Source organism: Mercenaria mercenaria, unplaced genomic scaffold (assembly GCF_021730395.1).
Source record: "Mercenaria mercenaria strain notata unplaced genomic scaffold, MADL_Memer_1 contig_4793, whole genome shotgun sequence".
Taxonomy (NCBI): Eukaryota; Metazoa; Mollusca; class Bivalvia; order Venerida; family Veneridae; genus Mercenaria; species Mercenaria mercenaria.
In genome coordinates this window covers 17,042-43,303 of record NW_026463049.1, presented here as the reverse complement: position 1 = coordinate 43,303, position 26,262 = coordinate 17,042, and the positions used below count along the sequence as shown (strand labels likewise).

General features: G+C 37.1%; 1 protein-coding gene across 1 annotated transcript; it reads left to right on the top strand.

Moving 5' to 3' along the window:
• Positions 1-4,315: 4,315 nt before the first annotated feature.
• LOC123565564 (trichohyalin-like) lies at positions 4,316-15,407 on the top strand. Its single transcript, XM_053535418.1, has 3 exons — positions 4,316-4,839; positions 12,940-13,023; positions 13,112-15,407. Exons 1-3 carry the CDS (start codon positions 4,316-4,318, stop codon positions 15,405-15,407), a joined length of 2,904 nt encoding a protein of 967 aa, XP_053391393.1.
• The last annotated feature ends 10,855 nt before the right edge of the window (positions 15,408-26,262 follow it).

The following is a 26,262-nucleotide window of genomic DNA, read 5'->3' as shown; positions in this document are numbered from 1 at the left end:
TTTCCTGATGCCATTCTAAAAAGGCTTCACGGGCTTCAGGTTTCATACCGTCAGGATTATAGTATTCTGGGTCTAAGTAATGTCCCACATAGTTCTGGAATTCAGCTTTGTTGGCCCAATGTGGAAAATACCCTTTAGCCATTTCAGTATGACCAAATGTTTTGGGAAAGGCCGAAAATATCATACTGAGAAAGCTCAAGGAATCAATCATTCTCAATCCATGACATTTCCGTGAAATGAGTTTGCTTCCATTCATGATGACCTCGGGTTTGGTTGTGGTATGACTGACAATATACCGCAAGATAAACTGACCATCATACCCTTGAAAATTGTGTGCTATTACCGTGGATCCTTTGTGGGTGGGTTTAACCAAGTACACAATTCCGCCACGGTATTATCATCTCTAAACAACATTTCCCTGGGTTCAGGTAACGTGTCGCAGTGATCGCACGGTTCAGTGATGTCCTTACGGATACATTCATCTCAAAAGCGTTGAGCACAACAAAAATTTGGTGGCTCTCAAAATCAGAATAAAGATGTAATCTGAAGGACCTTCAGATTCAGGAGAAACATATTTTGGTACATGTTGTATATGACATTCATGGTTTGGTCCAACAATGTCCTTACAATACCTACATTTCTTAGACCCTGAACAAACATGACTTTTCTTCCTACCTTCAACAATACTATGACATGTTTGACATTGCGATACAGATTCACAAATACTTATCTTTTTTTGTCCTGTGATTTGTTTATGCTTTTGATAACATTCAACACTTTTAAAAGTAATCCTACAGTCACTACAAATAACCTGTCTGCCAGGTTCACGGAGTTCCGTCGAATAGCACTGACAAATGTATTTACACTTGTGCTGTTCTAGATTGTTATAGCCAATGTCACAGTATTCACAATAATAACCATGTCCATAGAATCCCTTTATCGAAGTGATGATGTCATAATGTCCTCCGTGGTGGTATACGTGTATCACTTTACTCCCTTTCCTCATGGTGAGTGGGGTAAACAAAGGTTCACCTTTACCTTGTTGAGTGTGAACCTTGATAATGTAGTCTTGGTAGAGTGTGGTCTGGATTTTCTGGTACTCCTCTATTCCGCAGGGCTGATCATATCCGATTCCAACACTGTCCAAAAGCGTCTGAGCTTCCTTCTGTTGTAAAGATTTCTTGGATTGTCGCATAATGTGCCATCGTTTGTTCCATTCCTCGGTATTTGATTTCTGTGCATGGCATAAACCTAAAACAATGGATCGTGCTAAGCACATGCTGTCATTAGCATTGTCAATTTGTATGACACTTTGTTTGAGTTTTGTTATGTTCTCTATACTGACATTCGACCAATGATGCATATTTCGTCTGGCTTTGCCGGATCCTTCGGGCATGGAAATATGAGTGATTTCAGCATGCAGTTGACCATCATGAATCTTGAAATCTTCATTGCTTTGTATGACATTTTCAATTTCTTGAAGCAAAGTTTCCCCCTGTCACTGCTGACGCATTGTCAAATGGAACGTGTAATCCAAGTTTCAAACCGATGATCAATAGGGACTCGAACTTTGTCTCTTGGCTTGGACTGACACTCTTCTTTAATCTTGTCTACCATAGCATTGAATAGTTCATGGGTAAGGTAATACGGCTGGTCATAGGGTTTGAATGTAACATCGTACACTTTACTTTGCGTCTTGAATTTTCTTGATTTTCTTTCCATTCTGGGTGTGATGTTAAAGTAGTTGCTTGCCAGGTCGTGTCGTTTCTCATCGTTTTGATTTTGTCTTGCTTGTCTCGCTGCTACTCGAAGTATCTGAGTAAGATACTAATTTACGTGGTGCTGCCATGTTTGCCTAGGCAGAAATGATACAGATCTCTTGATGACTGTCCTTTTATACTGACAGAAACCAAGTTGGCATGATGACCTTGAAAAATCCTATAAATACGGGGACTGTCTGCACATCGACATCAGTTGATCTCTGAAATCTGAAGAGACAAGATGGAAAGCAAAACTTATCCACCAGTAGAGAAAGTTGATGGGGCTGATACCATGTACTATCAACAGCCAAAGAACGTGTTGTTAGAGAAAATATAGAAGCATATCAGAGCTATGAACTGGTTGATCTACAACAATGGAGAGGACGTTTGTTATAATTGCAAGGAGGAAGGACATTTTGCTAGTCAATGTCCAAACGAGCAAAGCTACACGAAGAATCTGAGATGTTGCAACTGTAACGAATTAGGACATTTTGCTAACAAATGTCCCACTCGACAAGCAGGCGATAGCAAGGACAAACAGCCGACTTCAGCCTACCGTAGAGCATTTTTTCCATCTGTCGGAGGATTTTCTGACAGCATACCACCAATACCACCACGCATGTACAAATGGTCAGATATTGCAGAGCAGAAGGAAAACAACTTCAACTTTGGTTTTGGCTCTGTACCCTCTGTTGATCCACGACAAGGTATTGTTCCACAGAAGCCAACTGCAGGTGTACAAAGTATTAAGAAAACAGAAACACCTAGAGCTTATGGCACATTTGATCTGATCATACCAACAGTGCTCAGGGGAATACGGTAGAGAATCAGGATACTCCACCACAAACCGAGGAACAGAAGACTAAGAAGGAGGATAAGAAGCGTTTCATACCCAAACGAAAAGCTAGTGATAAGAAGAGCCAGGGAGAACCCAAGCAGAAGCAGTCAAAGTTATAAAAAAGAAAACAGTGACATTGACATTTTTAACATAGTTGTGTGTGTGTTTTTCTCTTTAAAAAGTTCCATCTTGAATAAAATAGTTTAGAAAAAAATATAAGTGTTGTTCTTTTTTCAATTGACAATATACAAGGTACTTTCTACTCTAAAATATTTGGTTGGTCCTTAAAAGGACCTTTGTTAAAGTCAAAGCTTAATAAAACTCAGACAAGTCTGGGTATAGATTATTAAGCTTGACTGGTTGAGTCTTAAACTCAGTCAAGTCCGTGTACAGGTTGTTAAGTTTAACTCTATACCGCGGACGTGGCCACTCCACCCCACGTCTTCCAAAGAAGGCTTTCAGGCCTGCCTGCCTCTGTCTCTTCTCAATCTCTTCGTACACCCAGTCAGGGGTCCGATCCTTCTTGATCAACCGACGTATCAAACGAAGAAGCTTTTGTAGACCGATAGTGAATGGTATACCCTATACCTTTAACAACTTTGTATATAAAGTAGAGACATGAACTGGATAGAGAAACAACGGACTATTTTTAACCAATCAAAAAAGGCCTTACTAAAAGACCCTTGAGAACTTAGACAACTTTGTTTTTTTTTTAAATTGTGTTTGACAATATAATGTAGGTATCTTTCTGAAAAAGGGCTGTTGGTTTTGGAGGATCTCCAAAACCTAATGCATGCCACGACAGGTTGGCAGTACTGAAGATCCTTCCTCTTGGAAGGTCCGCCTTGGAACGTGAAAGCCGGCTCGTCGTCTCCCTCCCAGTCCGACCCTTCACCACTGGCAGATTGGCTCTGGTCCGCCTCATCAACCTTCCCTGGCCCATTTATGACGATGGTGTTGGTCGGGTTGTCGCCTGGACCTGCTGCTGGCAGGGCTGGCTCCTCCACCCTCATCTCCGTGTACTCCACCAAGTCTTCATCCTCTGTCTGGGTTGGCATGCTTTGCATTCTCTGCAGGCGCTCAACCTCAGCTTCATGGATGACTTGCCGGAGTAACGAGATGTCCATCCCCAACCTGTCGTAGCTCTTCTCAATGTAAGCACGTCTGTCTTCAAGCTCCATTGTGGGTTACTGCCAGAAAGTGCAATGAAGCCTATGGAGCGTTGCGCTATATAAATATAAGACGCGCGAACCTAATAGAGAGCACTATAAATGACGTCATCGATACATTTTCTGTACGACTAAATGTAACGTTAAAATGGCTTATTTGTGGTTCTTGACCCTACGTTTTTTCTTGACTGCTCATTGATTAGTCGTCCGATTTTAATGAATAGACCCTTGTTTGAAAGGTCTAGACCTAGACTATACAATGTATATATACATATGTAATGATGTCAATACTGACTACGAAAAAAAGACTGTAGGAGAAAATATAAAAATTTACGTGGATCTTAGCTCATGTTAAGTCTTGATCAGCCAATGAAAACACGTGTAACATCTGCATCATGGCTCTATGCAGGGTATATAAAGGCGGTGCATCCTACGTCCAGGTCACTTTTTGAAGGATAGAGGATATCTTACCTTCTACCAAATCTATACTTGAAGAAGTCATAGAGGCAACAAGTATCATTGAACCGTATACACAAACAGTACCACAGATGAATACCAATACACCGAGTCATCAACCTGTGTATACATCGGTACCTCAGAATACCATGCAGAATGGGGTAGATTCATATTATACCTCACCACAGGCGAATTGTACACTGCAGTATCAACAGTATCAACAGCAGCCACAGCAACAAGCTCAGCAACAGTCACAATACCAGCAGGTACATATGGCGTACCTTAGTAAAGTTGGAACATCCGTACTGGAAGAGATCAAGACGGTCAACATTAATCTGGTCAAACTCAACTCTACTATCAAGGAGAGTCGAAGACATCATCGGACAGAATGTGATGTGAAATTCAAGGCAGATCAGATTACGGTACCTATCCTCTTCACTTCTCCAACAACGACTCAGCAGGAAAACAGTAGAGATGAAGAGCAGGATGCCAGTACACTGTCAAACAAAAGGCCTCTATCGAATAATCAGGATGATACAGGGCCAAACAAACGAGTTGGCTCAACAGGAAGAGGTGCACACATGAAATCTACCAACAACCACAAGAAGACCAAGAAGTAAACACAACTCAAAAACACAACTGCCCTTTTCAGGGCCACTCCATTTTACGAAAAGAAAGTACCTTTTCTCGTATTGTCTACTGGTAAATTTTTATAGTACCCTAAATGGTGATCTGGCACCCTAAATGGTGATCTGACACCTAGCAACACATGGGGTAGTGATATGGCACCCTAAATGGTGATCCGGCACCTTGGGTGGTAATATGGCACCCTAAATGGTAATCTGGCACCCAGGATGATGATCTGGCACCCTGGATGGTGGTCCCTAGAAACGGATGGGCTGGATGATGATCTGGCACCTAGGTCCATAGCAACGGCCTCATGATGATCCGGCACCGGTGCCAGATCATCAGCCTTTACTACTAACGTCAGATTTCAGTTAAATGCTGATGATGTAATTCTTGCCTACCTATCAGGGAAAGTATACCTTTGTCAAAGCACGTGCCGGGGATAGATATTCCTGTCTTTCCCTAGGAAAAAGAAGCCTTGTCTAAAACAGCGTGCACTCCGGTGACGTCAAATAGTAGACTTTTTCGGCGTAAATAGAAATGTACACGACTACGTACATGTATAAGTATTTCGACTAATTCCTAGGGGGTTTCTCAGATCACTGGACACATTTTGAATAGCAGTGATTTTAACGAATAATTCAGCCGGATAAATACAAAGTAAAAGCAGGAACGTAGGTAATTAAAAGTCTTGCACGAACCAACAGTGCGATAAGCAAGATCAGATCTTCCTCGGGTGGTCAAACTCAAATGTGCCATGCCTATGAGACTTGGTAATATTAACTAATGGTACGTTATTCGTTTTTGTCTAAAGAAACTTGATGTTGATATTTTATACCAAGTTTTATTTGATTTTTATGAGAACAGTAAAAGGAACTGAAAACGACAGTTATTCACGGTGAAGGCCCGACGGACGACATATATCGCACGTGTCTTCAACAAACGGGGAATTAACACACTGCTGCTGGTAGTTCTGTTCATTTTCAATAATTGGTAAACGTACGGACACTAGACAATACGAGGAGCCAGCAGATTTCGCTCAGACTCGTTTCCCCTTTATCTGCATACATAGAAAACCTGGTGCGTAACATGAATCTATATAAATTTTACAATAAATTTGCGTACCTCAATTTTGTGCAATTTGCCAATCATAATTTTAGCTCTTCTCTAAGCAGTACCATTTACAAATAAACAGGCGTCAACATTTATAAATGGATAAAAGGCATATGTGAAACAAAAGTAATGCACAACAAAAACTTACTACGGTGTAGCCGGTTAGCACAAAAATAAATTTTGACAGTTAGTTTAAAGGGGCAACTTAATTACTGCACGAGAAGCGACGATTATATATGTGGATATCCTTGCTGAAATCAACGCCAAATTATACCAATATTGTCTTTCATACTTAATGTGTAGGATATGGATTAAAAAACAACAGAATACCTGTATTTATTAAGAGTGGCGCGAACGTTAATTCTTGTTCCCAGATTATAACATATTTAATTGCAAACTGATCTTGGCCAGAAGGCAGTAGTGCATCTTTTAAAAGTACTGCAATATTCATTGAGAGAAAAGCGATTAAAATGTCTTATGAGATTTTAGAATATTTCCTGACTGAGACAAGAATACTAATATGATATTAGAGAGTTTGAGATTTCAACCTTCGCCTTCCCCTTCAACGTCTCTTGCGAAGTTAACGTACGAAGTTGAAGTTCCATTAAAATTCCTTGAGATTTCAAACTTTAGAATGAACCTTACTTCTTTTAATCCGCCCATGCAATTTATCTGTAATTATGATCGTTTTTCTCGTGCATTTTGATATCAATTGTCCGAAAGTGCTGGACTTTTACAAGAGGTTTTAGAAATGAAAATTATATAAAAGCATTTCAATTATCATAATCATCGCACGGATATTAGTGCTATTACAATATATATATATATATATATATATATATATATATATATATATATATATATATATATATATATATATATATATATATATAATGATGTCAGCATACAACGCATGATTGTAAATCATACATGAGAGGGAAAAAATGATAAACATATCGACGTATTCTATTGCTGATGGTGTTCTTGAAAGATATTATAGTTAATATCTTTTAAACAAAAACATGAGACATCAACTACAACAAATGCATTTCTCGATATACTTTGAAGTTAAATATATTAGATAAAGCAAACACAACAGGCTGCTGACTAGTATTTCATAGTTTTGCTTAAAGGTTTGTTCTTTTTTACTTTAAATTGGTACTTTATACACCGAATTCCTAAAAAGACGCGTTTTACTTGTAGACTGTTCCTGTTGAAAATCTAACCTTTTAAAAGATATGTTGATAACATGAGCCAATATACACAATTTATGAATACATTTAACAAGCGATTTGAAACAAATGTAAGATACTCTCGTGATATCATACGTTGTGGCATCATGACACTCGGTTTGACTCTGTATAATGCCAAACTCTCAGGCAGCACAATAAAATCGTGCCAAGTCACCATGCGAAACAGTCAAGAACAGTTAGGTGGAGACGAAGATTGTCACACAAAATAACATGTGGGCATATACACGTATTTGTTTGAATATACTATTTCATAAGTAAAGCATGTGCAGATCAAGGAATTTTGGTTAGAGGGACACCAACTTTAAGAAGGGGGTCACTCATTCAGTCATTCAGTGAGTGGGGGGAAGGGGGGGGGACGGGTGGGGGAGGTTGTTAGTCACACCGAGTTTCAAGACCGATTTTCTTTGTAAAATGTAAGAATCAAAGGGAAATTGACCCAAATGCCCCTCTGCCATGTTCTGGGTCCGTGCATGTATAGAATGGAGTTATCCCATACGGCTAACAGGAAGCCTCTTGCATCATAATATCATAGATCTAAAATTGTATGATACTTCAAACAAACAATCAAAAATTTCGCACTAGGCGACAGAGCTATAGAGCGAAAATTAGAGTAGGCAAATATATTCTATCATTGTGGAATTATTCTATTTGTTTAGAATATTTCAATATTCAAACTGGCGATATTCATGGGTATTTATCTTTCATATATACCCGCTTACATAGAAACTATTCGCCACTCAAAAGAAATTGAAACTTAGCACAAAACTGTAGTTTATATTTAGTGTCATAATAGATTTATCCACAGCGCAAAGCGCCGGGGATTGAAATCATCGAGAGGTAACATCCGTATCGTCTTTGTTGTCCGCATACACTAAAGAATTGTTTCCATGTTTTTAACATCAAGCAATCCTTATTTGCGTAAAAAGTATTTGATGCTATTGAATAAATCGTTGAACAATTTTAGCTGTCGTATGTAGAAGAATTAAAGTTGTCACCCTCTCCGTAATATGGTAAGAGTTTTCAGCTTTAGTATCATTTTTATAAGTAGTAGTTTTATAAACATTTTTTATCTATACCAGTTTTACCGATACAAGCATACAGGTTTCTTTTGTCTTATTTTTTCCCTGTAACTTTTGCTGTTCCTATTATAATTATTATATTTAACAATATTGAAGATGTTTCCAAATAAATTGATGTAATTCAAATAAATAATCAATATACATCATTGATTTATTACCTCCCTTTATTTAATTTTTTATTTTTTCTCAAGTTTTTTTTCGTGGAAACCTTTAGCTTTCTGTAAGTAACGCAGTTCTTTTTAAGTAGAAATTATGTACACATATTTTTGCGGGTGCACGTCGATTGTAAGCCTTTTGTTTACGTTGACGTCACCTCCGTGATTCCATACAGACAAGGTAAAGTGCAATGCCAAAGCCAGGAAGGCGCCAAGATACTATATATGATTCACTTGAATACTTTTTAATTTTTTTTTAGAATTTTAGATTAAAACAGTATGTAGTTTGTGTGTGATTGGTCCTCAATACCATACTGAGAATGTTAAATTACAGTTTTTTTTGGTTTTTTTTTGGTTTAGTGGGGGTGTATTACAAGCCCTCCAGTCGTCATTTTGGCATACAAGTATTTAATGTAGATAATTGTAGATACCAACGTTTTCAATAGAAAAAGAATAGGGTGAATGTAAATATTGCTACTTTAACCCTAAACGGATTGAGTTTATTTATACGTAGGCCTACGATTGAAAGGGAGTATTTTAAAACTGATGTGAAACTATCTCTGAGCCAAAACCATATTTCAATTTATGTTTGTAAAATATGAAACATTACATAACATTGATTCAAATGTTCAAAGATAAGCACTTATCGAAAATTACGTTAAAGGCCTAGATTCACTACCATATAAGTGTCCCCCTCCCCCAATCCAATATACAACTCCCATTTTACCTGCTGCTTATCAGCCATTATGTAATAGCAACTGATTAGAGGGCAATTAGCACAGCAGGGACCCCAACTAGACCATGAAGATGTGTACAGTGGAGTTGAAAGAAATTAATTTTTCTTCAGTAAATGTGGAATGATAATAATAATAATCATTATTTTGATATTATGTAGATGATAATAGCTATTAATACTTTAATGTTATAATAATGATAATAAAAATAATAAAAATAATCATCATCATTATTATTATTATTATTATTATTATATTATCATTGTTATTATTATTATTATTATCATATTACATATAGGATAAAACACAAGTATAGTGAAAACTTCCTGAGTTCTTTGTGCTGACAAACAATATTTTTCTAACTGGAAATTGATTTTCATGTATTCATGTAATCAACATTGTTCCATCTATACTCAATTTTCATTTTCAGTATGTTGCCAAAAGGGTCTTTTTTCATGCTTTGCTTTGTAACTTTGAAATTCACATACTGTTTTCAATTTAGACAAATGCTTTTTACAGTATTCTGCAAGCTTTAGATGAGTGAAAGTCACATTTTTCAGAAATATCACAATTCTCCAGACAAAATTTGAAAAAAATAAAAACTTGCATGTTTCTTTAACTAGTATAACTTTAAAAGTGATCAATTATTCATTAACTTAAAATAAATTACATCGTGTCCCCTTCTCACTAAAAGATACACTTGTAAGGTAGACTGACTCTCCAATACACAATGACACTTGTTTAATGGAGCCATACTGTGATGGTCATTAGCCCCCAACTGTGCTGGTGAAGACAAAATCCCTTGGCGCACTGCCAAAATCTAGGCCTTTAAGTACCGAGTAATTTTGTGCTTACACGAAATCTCCATCAGGGGCATTTTGCTGACAGTTGAAGGGATGATTGATTGGATCAGAAGTTGACAGTTCTTAAAATTTCTCTGTATTTGGGTTCGGAGTTGTTGTCTTAAACTTTTTTTCTTACGTGAACATCTACCTTAAATAAAAGAAGTACAAAAACACATGTTTATAATTTATTACGGACACACAGTAAATGTATAATTTGACTTGGTTCTAATTTAATATGGAAATAACGCGGACAAATGGTTTAAAATATTTGAACACTGGCTGAAAATTCTAAATATGGTTTGAAAATCAACCATTAAAAATGTTCATCATCAAAATAGTACGTTCTGCCGTCATTGACAGATCAAGAGTTAACGGGATTTGTCAGAAGTCGATCTGGCATCCACTGACACCAAGCAAAAAAGAATATTATGAACCGTTGTACGTACCAATTGCGTAACAGAGGGTCATAAGTGTTACATAAATCAACTGTTTAAAAGTTTGCGTTGCACATTAGTTATACTTATTGTCATAGGTTGGGAATAAATAAACAAATAAACTATATTGATGAAACATATTGTCTATTGTTTCGTTTCCATTTTAACTGCAATCTAATGAACACCTCTGATTCGTAAATGTAGTGTAGCGGTATTACAACAGTAGCGTTTACTATAGTTTAGTAAAATTAGTCCTTGCTTCCCTTTGACCATAAACAGATACGTACTGTTGACCCTCTACTCGGACAGTTAAATCACATGACTTAAACTGACCATTCACAACAAGTAAACATTCGCACTCGCCATTTTAGCAAAACATCAATAACGCCATATTTTCCGTGCTAACAGAAATCCAATATTTTGTAGTCATATATACATATTTCTGCAGGTAATTATTATAAACATGTACCGCTAGTTTTTATCTACAATTATATGCACTTATTTGTCGATTGATGTATTGGTAATTATAGCAATGGTCCGATGAATTGTTGACATTATTTCAGTTGTCTATGTAAACGGTATTTATCGTGATCCTGTTATTGCTTGACCATCACTATGTTTCATGTATTGCCCAATACAGTACTTGTATTTTTATATCAGTAGCTATCTATTTACTATGGTATTTTGTATATGTTTCAGTTGATTGATGGTTGATCGATTGGTTGATTCATTGATATATATTGGTTTGAGACAATACATGTCAGAACAATTATGAGGTGTTCCTCTTCTATTGTCAAGCCCAAACCCCGACCAAACCCCTAACTGGCAGCCGGCGACAAATGGCGCCCAACGTGATTGACAATGCCTCAACCGATTGATGGATATACAGCACGTGCAGGATGAATCATTGGTATGAGATACTCTCAGCATCCAAGGTACCATATGGCCAAAACATACAAAACATATAGCTATATTCAGCTGAACTTGTTTACGGACACCCGGGTTATGAACTTTAGCATGTATGCATTTGGTTAATCAGGGCCCCTGTACCATTAGAAACTAATAGGAAGTCACAACTAGAGACATCATCAGGTTTTTTTCAACGCTGGATGTGTATATGAACTGTGTCTGTCTACCAGATAGTGACTTTTGACCTATATATTATAGTTAATTTAGAAACTGTGATTCGTGTTCAACGATTCATTGATAATCTGTTTGATAAGTGTATATATTTCTTTTTGCTTATTTTATTTTTTGTGTGTATTTTTTCAGTGGAAGGTGTTCATAAATTGTTGATACAAATTTATTATCCAGACATACAAAATCTAGGACAACATCACATTACATATTAAACAATCAAAATATACATAGACACAGGTGACATTTGACAGGTGAATAGTTCCCCATATATACAGTAAATATCAATAGCAAGGTACCGTTAAACGTCAGGTAGTCCGTCGGTAGTTAGTATATACAGAGGTATATTTATATCATTGAAGTAGATTTTGTCCAGGTATTGGGGACAGTCTCAATTTATACTTGTTACCCGAAGTCTAAGGTGACAATAATAAAATATTTTTGCCATCTTTTTAATTATCTAGTGTTGTTCAAAGATTCAAAGTAAACGTGTTAAGCATAAGTTTTGACATAGAATAATGAGTTATTCTATGTGATTGTGGAACTGATACACTCGTACTGCGTAACTTGTGTATTAAATACAACGTGGAATAGAATTATACTTCACGTTGTCATAAGATGTGTACCCTTATAAATTTGTAAAGCCTGATTAAGACTTTACAAATATCTTAATTAGCGAATTTCACCGACCAGAAACAAAAATTACCGTGTTAAATTACGCGTACATCGTGTCAATAAAGCTCGAAAATAAAACGGCGTATTTGTATTCAATAGTATTTGTAATAGGTAGTAAAATTTGATTGTTGTTAAACTTTCAAATACACTACCGATACAAATCAATTGAATACCATCGGCTTTCATTTCATTCGAAAATAAATTTGAAAGGTTCCCTAGCCATTTACACTGAAACCGGGTATCGATAAATGTTTATCGCTACTTGAAAAATACATAGTGTAGTACAGCGGAGTGCGTGGTCGAAAGGATAGCGCGTTGGACTTGGAATCGTGATAGCGTGATTGGCGTTGGTTCGAATCCTACCTTTGACTGAATTTTTTTTTTTCATTTTTTTTTCATCAATCAGAATTGAAATATATTGAAAGTTCATATTATTTCAATACTGAATATAGGTACAGATATTTTTTTCACAACTATAGGACAATTGCAGTATCCTTATTAGATATAATAAGATACTGTAATAGTTGTCTTTATTCAATTACAGTATTCTTATTTACTAAAATATAATACTGCAACACTTTTCCTTATTCAATAAAATGTGCACATACTGTTACATATAAACAGAACAGAACAGTTTTATTTAAACTGTTGTGTGATGTTTCAGATATAAAAGTGAATTATTGTGTTTGTTTGTGAAACTTCAATTGAAAATTACTGAAGTTATTTTTACAGCTGTGTTTTATATGAGGTATAGTATAGATATTGTGTACTGTATATGATTGTGAAAGAATACTGTTGTGATAAGAATATTCACTATGGCTCAATATATCTGCTAGAGAATTAAGGAGACAAAACAGAGAGAGGTTAGCTTTAGAGGAGGAGGAAAGACAAAGAATAGAAAGGGAGAGAAGAGAAAAAGAAGCATTAGAAAGAGCAAAATCTGCTGTTGATAAGGAAAGAGAAATACAAGAAATAATCAGAAGACATAGTCAGACAGACTATGGAGATACATACACTGTAGATCATGAGAACATACACTATCAGACACATCCACAAAGTAGAAGTCAGGAGCAAGGCTTCATAGAGCAGGGTAGGAGATATGAAAGTAGGGTTCAAGTTGAACCTGTAGACTTGAGGCTACCAAGTCATAACACTACCATAAGAGACAGGGCTAGAAGAAATAGTGCTTTAGAACAGGAAAAGCAAAAGATAGAACTTGAAATGAAAAGACTTAAAGAAAGAGAACAACAGTTGTTGATTGAAGAAAGAAATGAAGATATAAGTGACACTGATAGTGTATATGAAGATCAATTAGGTTATTTTGAAACAAGAGATGTTACAGGTAGCCTAACTCATGTTAAGGACAAACAAAGAGTTAGTCATGCACAAAGTCATACTGGAGATAAGATTGATAGTATACCAAGAGATGGAGAAAATGACTTTGAATTTGAAAAAGAATTAGAATGGATAGAAAAGAAAGCTGCAGAGTATGATAATTCACTAGCTCTGTTAAGCAGTACCAGAAGAGATGGACATGAAGATCATGCCTTGCAAGGTAAACAAAATCGCCTACCAGGTAGCCAAGATACAGACTTTCAAAAGAAACAAGGCGTTTCTGAAGCTCATTTTGAGGCAGATAGAGTTAGATATAAAACAGAAAGAATGTATAATGACAAGTATACATATGATGAGGATCTTGATACTGGAAGGCATTTGAAAGGAAACAACGCTTTTGTAGAGAATAATATTGATATAGATAAAGCAGATGATGAGGAAGAAACTGAAATAAAAAGAAGAATACAAAAACTTCAATCACAGGAGAAGACAGCGGAGTTGAAGCTTAAGAGTAAGCAAATGTTAAAAGAGATGAGGCTCAAGGAAATAGAAGTTGAAAGATTACTAAGGGAAAAGCAAGAGAAAAGGCGTCTTAAAGAAAAGAGATTAAACGATCTAAAAGAACAAGAGAGAGCTCTAGAAAGGAGTCTGCTTGAAAAGGAAAAAGCTTTGAAAGTGATTGAGAAAGAAATGAGTAACGACTATGAGTACACAGATATTCAGCCTACAATCAAGAAAACTATACATAGAAATCAGTGGCGTAGCCCGATACTTGACGATAAAGATAAAGTAGTAGATATAGTTGAAAGACAGATTACAGAAAGAGAGAAGGTAAAATCACATATATATAAGCCAACAGTGCCGAAGTTAGTTGAAACTTCTTTTGAAGAGTGGAAGATAGAGGTCGAAGTGATGATGAAATCTGGCCTATATCATGAGGATATATTGAGACAAGCTGTTAGAAATTCCTTAAGTGGAAATACAAAAAGAATACTTCTAACATTAGGTACAGATGTGTCTACAAGAGAAATTGTTGATAAATTAGAAACTATATACGGCAATGTAAGATCTGGAGAATCAGTCTTAGGAGAATTCTACCAATCCAAACAAGGAAAAGATGAAACCATAGCAGAATGGGGAATTAGATTAGAAAGTATGCTACAGATAGCACTTGAGAAAAATCAAATACACAAAAGTCAGAAAGATGAAATGCTTAGAAGTAGATTTTGGCGATACTTATACAACGATGATCTCAAGAATGCGACTAGACTTGGATACGAAACAGCCAAAGATTTCGAAGACCTTCAAAGAAAAATCAGGAAAGAAGAGTGTGAAATGAGTTTGACGAAAGATGCAAAAGTAACAGATACTCCAAAACAAATAAATAGTCAGCAAGCAAGTTACAAAGAACAACTTACTATACTGAAGGAGTTAACCGATAAAATGAAAAATATGGAGACAAAGCTTGAAGAATTAACAAGAGACAGAAATCAAAGTAGACACAATTCTGAAAGGAGATCATCTAATAGAGAATATCAAGAATCATGGAACCAATACAGAGGCAGAGGTAGAGCTCCTTTTAGATCAAGAGGATTTGGTTACCGAGGAAGAGGATACAGAGATGAAAGCAGAAGATTTGATACTGCACGAAACAGAGACTACGATAGTCGTGGATCAGAAAAGAGAAAACCAGATCAACAAGAGAGAAAGCCTATACAGAACAATAACGAAAGATACGACAATGCAAAGGCTGACACAAAGAAGGAAGAAACAAATGCTAAGGAGTCTTTAAACTAGAGGACGCTCTGATCACGGGGCAAGAACAGAGCATGAATTTTCAAAGTAGCCCCACTGATAAAAAGGCCATATTTCATAAGTTGATTGGCGATTCTAACAAAGGCCATGTAAGAGTCAATGGAATCGATGCTACAGCTTTGATTGACAGCGGCTCAATGATAAGTACAGTGTCAGAAACCTTCTACAAAAGTCTAGACCTAAGGCCTGAGTTGAAAACCCTAGATGACTTTGATCTAGACATTAAAGGAGCTAATGGAGCATCAATACCTTACATAGGATATATAGAGGCAACTGTAGAAACAGAAATATCGAGTAAGCCAGTAGAGACTCTACTTCTAGTCGTACCAAATACAGATTTCCACTCACAATCACCGGTCTTGATAGGAACCAACATCATTAGAGAAATCCAGAAGAGCACCTATGAAAACAATTCAATACCAAAGGAATGGGAGTCTGCATTCATGTCAATTACAACAGACATAGGCAAAGTAACGGCGACAACAGACATCCTACTAAAACCAGGAGAATCAAGAACAGTAACTGGCTTCTTACGGAAAACTGTGAGCTTTGATGCTGCCTTAACAGAACCTATAGAGAATAACAACTCTACCTCAAGCGCAATCATTCGTCCACGTGTAGTCTCTTCAAGATCACAGACTAAAACAGCCAGAATCCCCGTCAAAATGTGCAACATCTCTGCAAAACCTATAAAGATCAGAGCCAAATCAAACATATGCCAGTTACAGGAAGTGAAAGTCATTCGCCAAGCCGACATCACCGCTCCTCTAAAGACCGCCTTCTCCGCATCCAAACAACCTGAAAAAGAAAACAAAGATATTAGAGCACAAGAAAATAATACAAAATACAAGAAATATGGACTTGATATTGACAGTTCGGATCTGACACCAGAACAAAAGAACAAAGTTTATGAATTATTTGAGAAGTGGGACAAGATATTTCCTAAGTCAACATCTGATCTAGGTCATGCAACGGAAGTAAAGCATAAAATCAATCTTACAAACAATGAACCTTTTAAGGAACCCTGTAGACGTATTCCACCGGTACTTTTCAATGAAGTTAGAGAACACTTACAAGAAATGCTAAGAATAGGAGCTATAAAGGAATCCAAGAGCCCTTGGTCATCAAACGTGGTAATTGTACGGAAAAAAGACAGCTCTATCCGTTTCTGTATAGATTTTAGAAATTTGAATTCTCGGACAAAGAGGGATGCATATGCAATACCACGGATTGAAGAAAGCTTACACTTATTATCTGGAGCCAAATATTTCTCAAAATTAGACCTCAAAACAGGATATTGGCAGGTGGAAATAGAAGAAGAAGATAAGGAGAAAACTGCTTTTCAAGTATCTGGCCTCGGTTTTTACCAATGCGAGCGCATGCCTTTTGGACTCTGCAATGCGCCGGCTACGTTTCAGAGACTCATGGAGAGGTGTATGGGAGATCTAAACCTCAAGGATTGCTTAATATATCTAGACGACATTATCATATTCAGCTCAGACATTGAATCACACATAGAAAGACTCGACAAAGTATTTGAAAGAATAGCTTCATACAATCTCAAACTAAAACCATCAAAATGCGAATTCTTTAAAACAAAAACTACTTACCTCGGACATGTTGTATCATCAGAAGGCATCCAGGCAGATCCAGATAAAATCGAAGCAGTAAAAAAGTGGCCAACTCCGAAAAACGTCAAAGAAACACGAAAATTCCTAGGGTTCATAGGTTATTACAGGAGATTTATCAAAGGCTTTGCCTCCATTGCTCGACCGTTGAATGATCTTTTGGTAGGCCATCCAACCGGAAAACAGAAGAAAACAGCAACTGTTAAACGTAAACCGGCAAAGAGAACACCTTTCAAATGGGGAGACAGTCAACAATCAGCTTTTGATCAGCTGAAGGAGAAACTTACCAACCCTCCTATATTAGCCTATGCCGATTATTCACTGCCATTCTCACTTCATACGGATGCGTCGTCAACAGGGCTGGGTGCGGTGCTTTATCAACGCCAAGACGGAGTGGACCGCGTTGTTGCTTACGCCAGCAGATCACTGAAACCGTCAGAGAAGAATTATCCAGCTCACAAACTCGAGTATCTTGCCCTGAAGTGGTCGGTAACTGAAAAGTTCCACGACTACTTGTACGGCGGGGTATTCGAGGTTGTGACTGATAATAATCCTCTTACGTACGTAACGTCAACTGCCAAGCTTGACGCAACAGGACAACGCTGGATGGCCGCACTCAGTAACTACAATTTCACCATCAGATATCGCGCGGGGAAACAGAATGCGGACGCGGATGGATTGTCAAGAATACCGGACCATGCAACTGTAGAGGATGAAGGACAGACTGTTATCACTCCCATGGCAACTGCAGCTTGCGCAACAATAGAGGAAACACCGTACGCTCTCAGCGTTATAACACCGGAGTCGCTCCCTGATGTTGATAGTCCTACAGACGTTCCAGATGATGTGCTGATTAGCCATTCCTTGAGTTCGAAGGACTGGAAAGCAGCTCAACTGCAAGACCCAGTCATATCAGAGATAATACGTCATCTACGGGAAGGTACGAAACCGTCAGCTAAGCGGGTTTCAGGAAAATTTACTCCTGTGATGAAGTATTGTCGCGACTGGGACAAACTCGTCTTCAGGGATGGTGTGCTGTACCGCCGAGGTATTGTTAACGGACAGGAATATTACCAGCTTCTGTTGCCTGAGAACCTTCGTTTGGATGTTTTCCAGGCATTGCATGAAGATCTCGGTCATCAAGGGCGAGATAGGACTTTGTCCTTGTTCAAACAAAGGTTTTTTTGGCCTGGTCTAGACTCCTTCATACGTGAGAGGGTAGCTTCATGTCCCCGTTGCATCCGTCGCAAGACACCCCCGTCCACCGCAGCCCTTGTCAACATTACTTCTTCTTCTCCCATGGTCCTTTTTTGCCTTGACTTTCAGTTTGGAGAGGTCTAAGGGCGGGTTTGAGCATATCCTAGTGATCACAGATCACTTCACACGATATGCTCAGGCCTACCCAACGACCAACCAAACTGCTAAAACCACGGCAAAGGTACTTTTCGAAAAGTTCATTGTGCACTATGGGTTCCCCTCGAGAATCCATAGTGACCAAGGAGCTAATTTCGAATCCTCCCTCATTAAGGAACTTTGTCAGTTAGCAGGAATGATTAAATCTCGCACAACACCCTACCATGCGATGGGGAACGGTCAGTGCGAGAGATTTAACCAAAGTCTTCTAAAGATGCTGGGTACATTAGAGGAAAGACAGAAGTCGGATTGGAAATCCCATGTTGGTCCACTTGTGCATGCCTATAATGTCACACCTCACTCAAGCACCGGCTACTCACCCTACTTCCTCATGTTTGGTAGGCAACCGAAGTTAGCTGTAGATGCTCTTCTAGGTCTTAACACTGAAGATATTAGTGCGAAGTCCAAGAACGAGTATGTACGGAAACTTCGGGATCGACTTACGGTCGCGTACAAGAAAGCTCGTGAAACGGCAATTAGTACGGCCGATACCAATAAGAGGCATTATGACCTCAAAGCGCGCGCAGCGAAATTACAACCGGGTGATTTGGTGCTTGCGAGAAACGTGACTTTACGTGGCAAACAAAAGATTGCTGACAAGTGGGAACAGGACCCTTATGTGGTGGTAAGTCAGCCGTTTTCAGACCAACCGGTATACGATGTCAAGAAGGACATTCCGCACTCCAAGAAAGTAAGGCGTCTACACAGGAACCTTCTACTACCTCTTGGTGTAACGTCTGAACAAGAAAAGGTTGAGCCAAGATCCGAACAGGCAGCGAAATACGTTATACCCCAGCGAAGAGGGACCGACACTAGCACACCACCAGTTAGTCCATCTACTTCTGACACGGAAGCTGACACAGGCCGACCAAAACGCACCATCATACCGCCCAGATGGAGACAGTCAGATGATTGGGTTTATAGTTAATGAGTAGGTCAGGTATACAGTTGTATATAGTACACATAGTTCATATTCTTTATGCCTATATTTATGACTTCAACATGTAGTTAATCTTTGTAGAATTTCCTGTAGAATGTTGGTTGTTCTGTATGCACTCGTTCGTACGTCAGTATGCACGTCAGTCCGTCTGATCGTCTGTCTGTCTGGAGCCCATAATCCTGACATAACTTAGACAGTTAATCTTGTAACCAGATTATTAGCTGACTCGATACGGGTTTCATGAATCTAATCGCAGAGTAATTGTGTATTTTGCATAATTATATTGTAAAATGTCATTTGTTATTTGTGTGTTTTTTACGTGTATTCTGTACATTTATGCATTTTGGTGTTGAATTATATTTCAACATTTCTTTTGTTTGGCGTAATATTGTTAATTGAAATGTCGGGACGACATTTCTCCACCGGGGGAGAATGTGTCATAGGTTGGGAATAAATAAACAAATAAACTATATTGATGAAACATATTGTCTATTGTTTCGTTTCCATTTTAACTGCAATCTAATGAACACCTCTGATTCGTAAATGTAGTGTAGCAGTATTACAACAGTAGCGTTTACTATAGTTTAGTAAAATTAGTCCTTGCTTCCCTTTGACCATAAACAGATACGTACTGTTGACCCTCTACTCGGACAGTTAAATCACATGACCTAAACTGACCATTCACAACAAGTAAACATTCGCACTCGCCATTTTAGCAAAACATCAATAACGCCATATTTTCCGTGCTAGCAGAAATCCAATATTTTGTAGTCATATATACATATTTCTGCAGGTAATTATTATAAACATGTACCGCTAGTTTTTATCTACAATTATATGTACTTATTTGTCGATTGATGTATTGGTAATTATAGCAATGGTCCGATGAATTGTTGACATTATTTCAATTGTCTATGTAAACGGTATTTATCGTGATCCTGTTATTGCTTGACCATCACTATGTTTCATGTATTGCCCAATACAGTACTTGTATTTTTATATCAGTAGCTATCTATTTACTATGGTATTTTGTATATGTTTCAGTTGATTGATGGTTGATCGATTGGTTGATTCATCGATATATATTGGTTTGAGACAATACATGTCAGAACAATTATGAGGTGTTCCTCTTCTATTGTCAAGCCCAAACCCCGACCAAACCCCTAACTGGCAGCCGGCGACATTATGTAAACAACAACAATGAACTCTCTAAACAAAGGTCTAATTTAACATTATTTTTTTAAAATACCACTTGAACAAAATCAACGTCAATAGATCTACAGTTTGTTTTCCAGTAAAACATGTAACTGATCAGCAGAATGTTTAATTTCAGATTCACCTTTGCATTAAACTTGGATATAAACATTAGATTTTCTTATAGAAAACAACTTTAAGTCATCAGCCTCATCCCGGGTATCTGATTGATTAGTTTTTCTCAAAGGAAAGTACGACCAAACTTGCGAGGAAAAGTGGAAATACCATAATTATGTGCCGGACCTGGTGTCAAGATATTTCTTTTTTGTTTTTGAAAGTGTATATTTTAGTAATCATGTCTTATCAGCAAAATTCTAACTTGACACAAGGTCCGGCTCACAATGAAAGGCGAACATGTAATGAATAAACCTTGTGTAAAAACGGTAAAAATCGTAGACCTTAAGTTTATTGAAGGTCTTAGTCGTACAAATATCAATTTTATAAATTGGTTTTGAATTTTAAAGAGATTTTATCATTCTAATCATTAAGAATGAGGTGGTAGGGGGGGGGGGGGGGGGGGGCGGGGGGCTGCGCATGTCTCAGATCATATCATATATACGACTCGTCCAAACTGTAAAGGTGTAAAGGTACCAGAACGTCATATTAAAGGCACTGACCTCCAGATTTTGGCTAAAAATGATCTTATATACTGGTGAAACTGAAACGGAAGTAAAGTTAACATAAACGACATAAACAAAACAACAATGAAAAAAACAACAACAACAACAATAATAATAATATGTTTACGAATCGGGTCGAAATATCCGTCCCGAGGTCACTTGCGAGAGGCTTGTATAAGTACATATCAAAATATTGAAAACTAGGAATATCAAATCCTGCCGTATCTGATAAATCATGCGCAAAGTAATAAAATAAAATTACTGTTAATTCCGCCTACTGTGACAATTTCAAGACCCACATCAGATGATGGGAGTCAGTGCCCGCCTTTTTAGTTTTGGTCCAATGACAGGTTAGCAACAGTTTTGGTCCAATGACTACGGTAGGGGACTGACTTCGCATTTCCGGACCACGTGATCAAAGAGGTGGAGCGATCGGGCGTTTGGCAACCGGTCAGTTTTATGCAAGCTAACTATTTACAAAATAAAAGTGAAATATGATTTATGGACGGATCTCGAATATATAAAATATGTGCTTTATTTGTTGCAAAAATGTTATTACATTTCATTTCATTGATTTAATACTGAATATTATGATATTGTCAAGTAAAAAAGGATACATTGTGTTTCGATACCATACCTTTTTAATTTACTTTTTAAAAGATCATTACAAATGTGATTATTCATTTAGTAAGAAAAGCATGTTGAGAATGTCTCGAGTGTTTTCTGGTGTCTGTGTTATAATTATTGAAAATAAATTCAATTCAGACTTGTCAATTTTATTGGGATTGAATCTATATCATAATCTCATGGTTGATCATTTGCTTGAGATCTGCGCAAACTGAAATTGAATTTTGAAAAGAAACGTGACATTTACAACCATAGTTGTTTTCAGAATTTTGTAATATTTACATTTTAGACAGAACAAGCCGTGTGCATTTTAGTATTATAAAATGGAGCATTACTTTATGAAACAAAAAGTCCATATATAGATATTGTTGATTCTTTCTCATTATGTTAAATTCTTGTAACAAAGACTGCATATTTATGACATTTATAATTTACCTTTTTTGCAAGAAAATGTATATAAATGATAATTTGAACTGGTAATACCGTTTTCAAAATTAGGATAATTTCAGGTATTGTATGTCAATAAAACCGAATCATTGGGTTTTCACCTTACCTTTAGTTTATTAGTATTATTCATATTATTTTCATAAATCATTATTTTATATTAATATGTATTTATCATCATTTATTCCTTCTACATTCACTGAAGGAAAATTAATAACTTTCTATTCCATTGCACACACTTTTCATGGTCTAGCGGGAATCCCTGCTGTGCTAATTGCACTTCCGTTAATTAAAATTACATAATCGCTGATAAGAAGCAGATAAGTTGGGAGGTGACTGTGCAGATTAGCTCATCATCGGTCTCATATTGTTCGTTTGGGAAATGATTTCATAACGGGTTTGGAATAGCTGGAACATAATAAGCATAAAAATAACCATCCTTCTCGCTCTTGTTCCCCTAACTTTCTATTTCCATCCATCAGAGGTTCGTAAAAATCCCGAGGAACTATGGTAGACCTCTGGTATACGATAATGTTAGTTTCATGATCTGTCACACTTAGAATATTTTTTATATTCACTTAAATCGTTATTATACTGTTTACTTCAAAGAAATGAATCATGATAAATGAAAAACTACTGTTAATTTGTTCGTGTTTTCACACCATTCTTCATTCACATAATAATACTTGGAACAATTGATACGTATTAGACCTTCCTGATAATACCAAGATGAATCAATACTGATATTAACAACTTATTCAAGGTCTTTAATTTAATTTAAATGATAACATGAAGAGATGCACACAGTCTCATGGGCTTTATAGCGTAATGTATTTATTAGAATTTATAAAATACTACACACTTACTAAAAGGTCAAGTTAGTTGTCAAAACTATTGCCCTGTGATTCATTTTAAAAGTCATTATATATTTAAAACCCATGTATAAGCTAAAAGAAGTTTGGTGTATAAAGATTAAACTTTGAACATGAAGAATTTTATATTTCAGAACCCTTAACCGTTATTTTTCTTTTATATCAGCCAAACTTTAATACCGGTAGATTAGAACAAATCTTTGGCACCCTGATTAATAACTGATTAAATTGACCATTTAGCAACGAAAATGTGAAGTCATAAAATGATGTAACGTAGTGCTTAATAAAAAGATACTAACTGAAAGGCGAGCAGTGCAGATCATGAACAAACTGCATGGATGTGCAGGGAGATCTTGATCTGCAATGGTGGCAAATGTAGAATCACTTACGTCCAGAAGGCTAAAGGTTAAAATATTAGATAACAAATTACTACGAGCAATATCAATTAACGCGTCTAATACATGACACTTTAACAAACTCATAATTATTTTCCAAAATACTATACATAGGAAAATTAAAGATCGAGTGAGATTTATCTCTCTATCTTTTTTCTTTAATTAGCTAACGAACTAAGTAATGTATTAATTTATGTTTACATTTAACATATTTACATTCTTGAGAAACACCAGGTTATATAAAGTTTGTATGATTCTTTTAAGAAAAACCATACATTTCTGTAACAAATTCCAAAACGTTTTTCTCGCTATTACTAAAACAATTTTTCACTGACATATGCACTTGGTTTTGCGGAAGTTTCAAAAGGATTCGAAATCATGCATCATAAATGAAACGGTTAGACAAGAATAACTGATTTCCCTCTATACTCTCGGCATGACATGCCCTAGGACTAACTAAAACATAATTTTACCGCCTCCAGCCACGTAGAATTTCCGGTTACAGATTGTCGGTGTTCTACGAAGATCTATTTTATCTTACCACCTACTGCGAAAGAAGACAGTCTTGTCGTCGTGTAAAATCAACAGTTACATTTATGATTGCATTTTAATTGATCCAGTAATCTAGCAATGTTCATTATTTTCGCAAATCGGTTTCTGAATACTCAGAAATGTATCTTAACGTATTTTGGTCTTTTATTTATTTTTTTTAATTTTGGTGCATTTAGCTACACATACGGCGAAAAAAACAACAACAACAACATGATAATCATTAACAAACTCGTTGTGATCATTATAATTTCGTATTTACAGTCTATAGAGAAAGTAAATAACCTTCAGTGTTCAAAATTACATTCATCGAGTTTGTTCACTATTGCCATTCGCGAAAGAATGACTATTTCCAACCCCCTTGGACAAAATCCCATCCCATGTACAATTTCACCAAGACGTGCACAATCCCCGCTTTGATTCTGTTCAGCAAAATCTATTAAAAAAAAGGATTATTGTAAAACTAAAAATAATAATATGATCAACAGATTTTTAAACGGAATGAAATGAAAATTTAGATACAATTAAAAAATTAAAGGCGCTTAAATTGCGAGGGGCGGCAGACGTGGGGGTTGGGGGTTGTTTGAGGAAGTTGGGTGGGGGGGGGGGGGGGGGGGGGGGTGGGGGGGGGGGGGGGGGGGTCGTCCGTATTCCCTTGCGAAAATATTTTGATATGCTGTTCACTCGGATAAAGATGTCTTGATCTTACATTTAAAATACAAAAACATATATATATTTATTTTGTGTTTTACTAATTTTACCAGTTTTGTTGTTTTCAACTTATATGAAATACGGCGCTGCCAATCCGACGGGAATTCTTTCTGCATACTTTGTTATATCTGATATTTTCAGTAAGTCTGAAGTGTTTTCTCTTGTTACGAAAATAAGAAAAATCTAGGCAAATCTTATTAAATAAATAAACGCAATCATTTCGTCGAACGTGTCCAGACCTGACTAACGATGGAAAATAGTGTTAACGAGTAAAATGTAATAGTGGGTGCTTTGAATCTAGTCCCAAAATGCACCGACGCCGTCATTAACATAGTAATATTTAAAACTGTCAAGGATACCGTCTTTCGTACAAGTACACATAGCCCGGCCCCTGGCTGCATGGTACGGAATCCTGTTGGGGCCATTTATAATGTCGCCGTCGCGTTTGCGGGGTCGACACACGACAACGCGAAGTGATATAGCGACATTACGAAGTGACACCCGACAATCGCAAACGACGGCGACAATCCCAAACGACAATGTCGCGGTATCCACTTTGAAATGTCGCCTTTCAAAAGCACGATATATCGCGATGTCACTTCGCGTTGTCGAGCGTCGTATCGCATTGTCGCTATGTCACTTCGTATTGTCGCGATGTCACTTCGCGTTGTCGTGTGTCGACCCTGCAAACGCGACGGCGACATTTTCAAACGACATGCGATAATCACAAACGACGCTCACAACGCGAAGTGACATTTTCCAAATGTCGTATCGTATGTCGCGTGTCGCGGGTTTGGGTGAGGGTCGACGCGAGACAATTCCAAACGATACACGACACGCGAAGAGACACTCGACAATACGAAGCGACATTTTCATAATGTCGTATCGCATGTCGCCCGTCTACCGGTGAAAGGGCAAAATAAAAAGCTGTATTTCCGTACTTTTCCGTACGTAAAATGTCCATGTTTTTATTAACTTCAAATAATTGTAGAATGTTCCAAACACAAGATATTTTAATGAAATAACTTTTATAAATTAAATTCAAACATTGTCTAAACGGATATGTAACTTGTATAATTTTACCCGGACAGTTTCGTCGGAGGACCGTCTCAAAATGTATCATTTTTCGTGAAAATATGCATACTTCTTCATATATTAAAAAGAGAGGTGGTCCTTGTCTGAGGAGCCATATCTTCATAACCTGATGTCCGATTGTAATAAATGATACCTTGTTGCAAAGGGCAAGCCAGTACCTAGAGAAAAGAGGCCTCGTCAGGTTCGAACCCGTTCGGCTAGGGGTCATGGTCAAAATCCGGTAATATTCTCAAAATATGAACTTGTCAGAGCAGTCAAGACGGTCCTGAAAACCCAAGCACTACCTTCA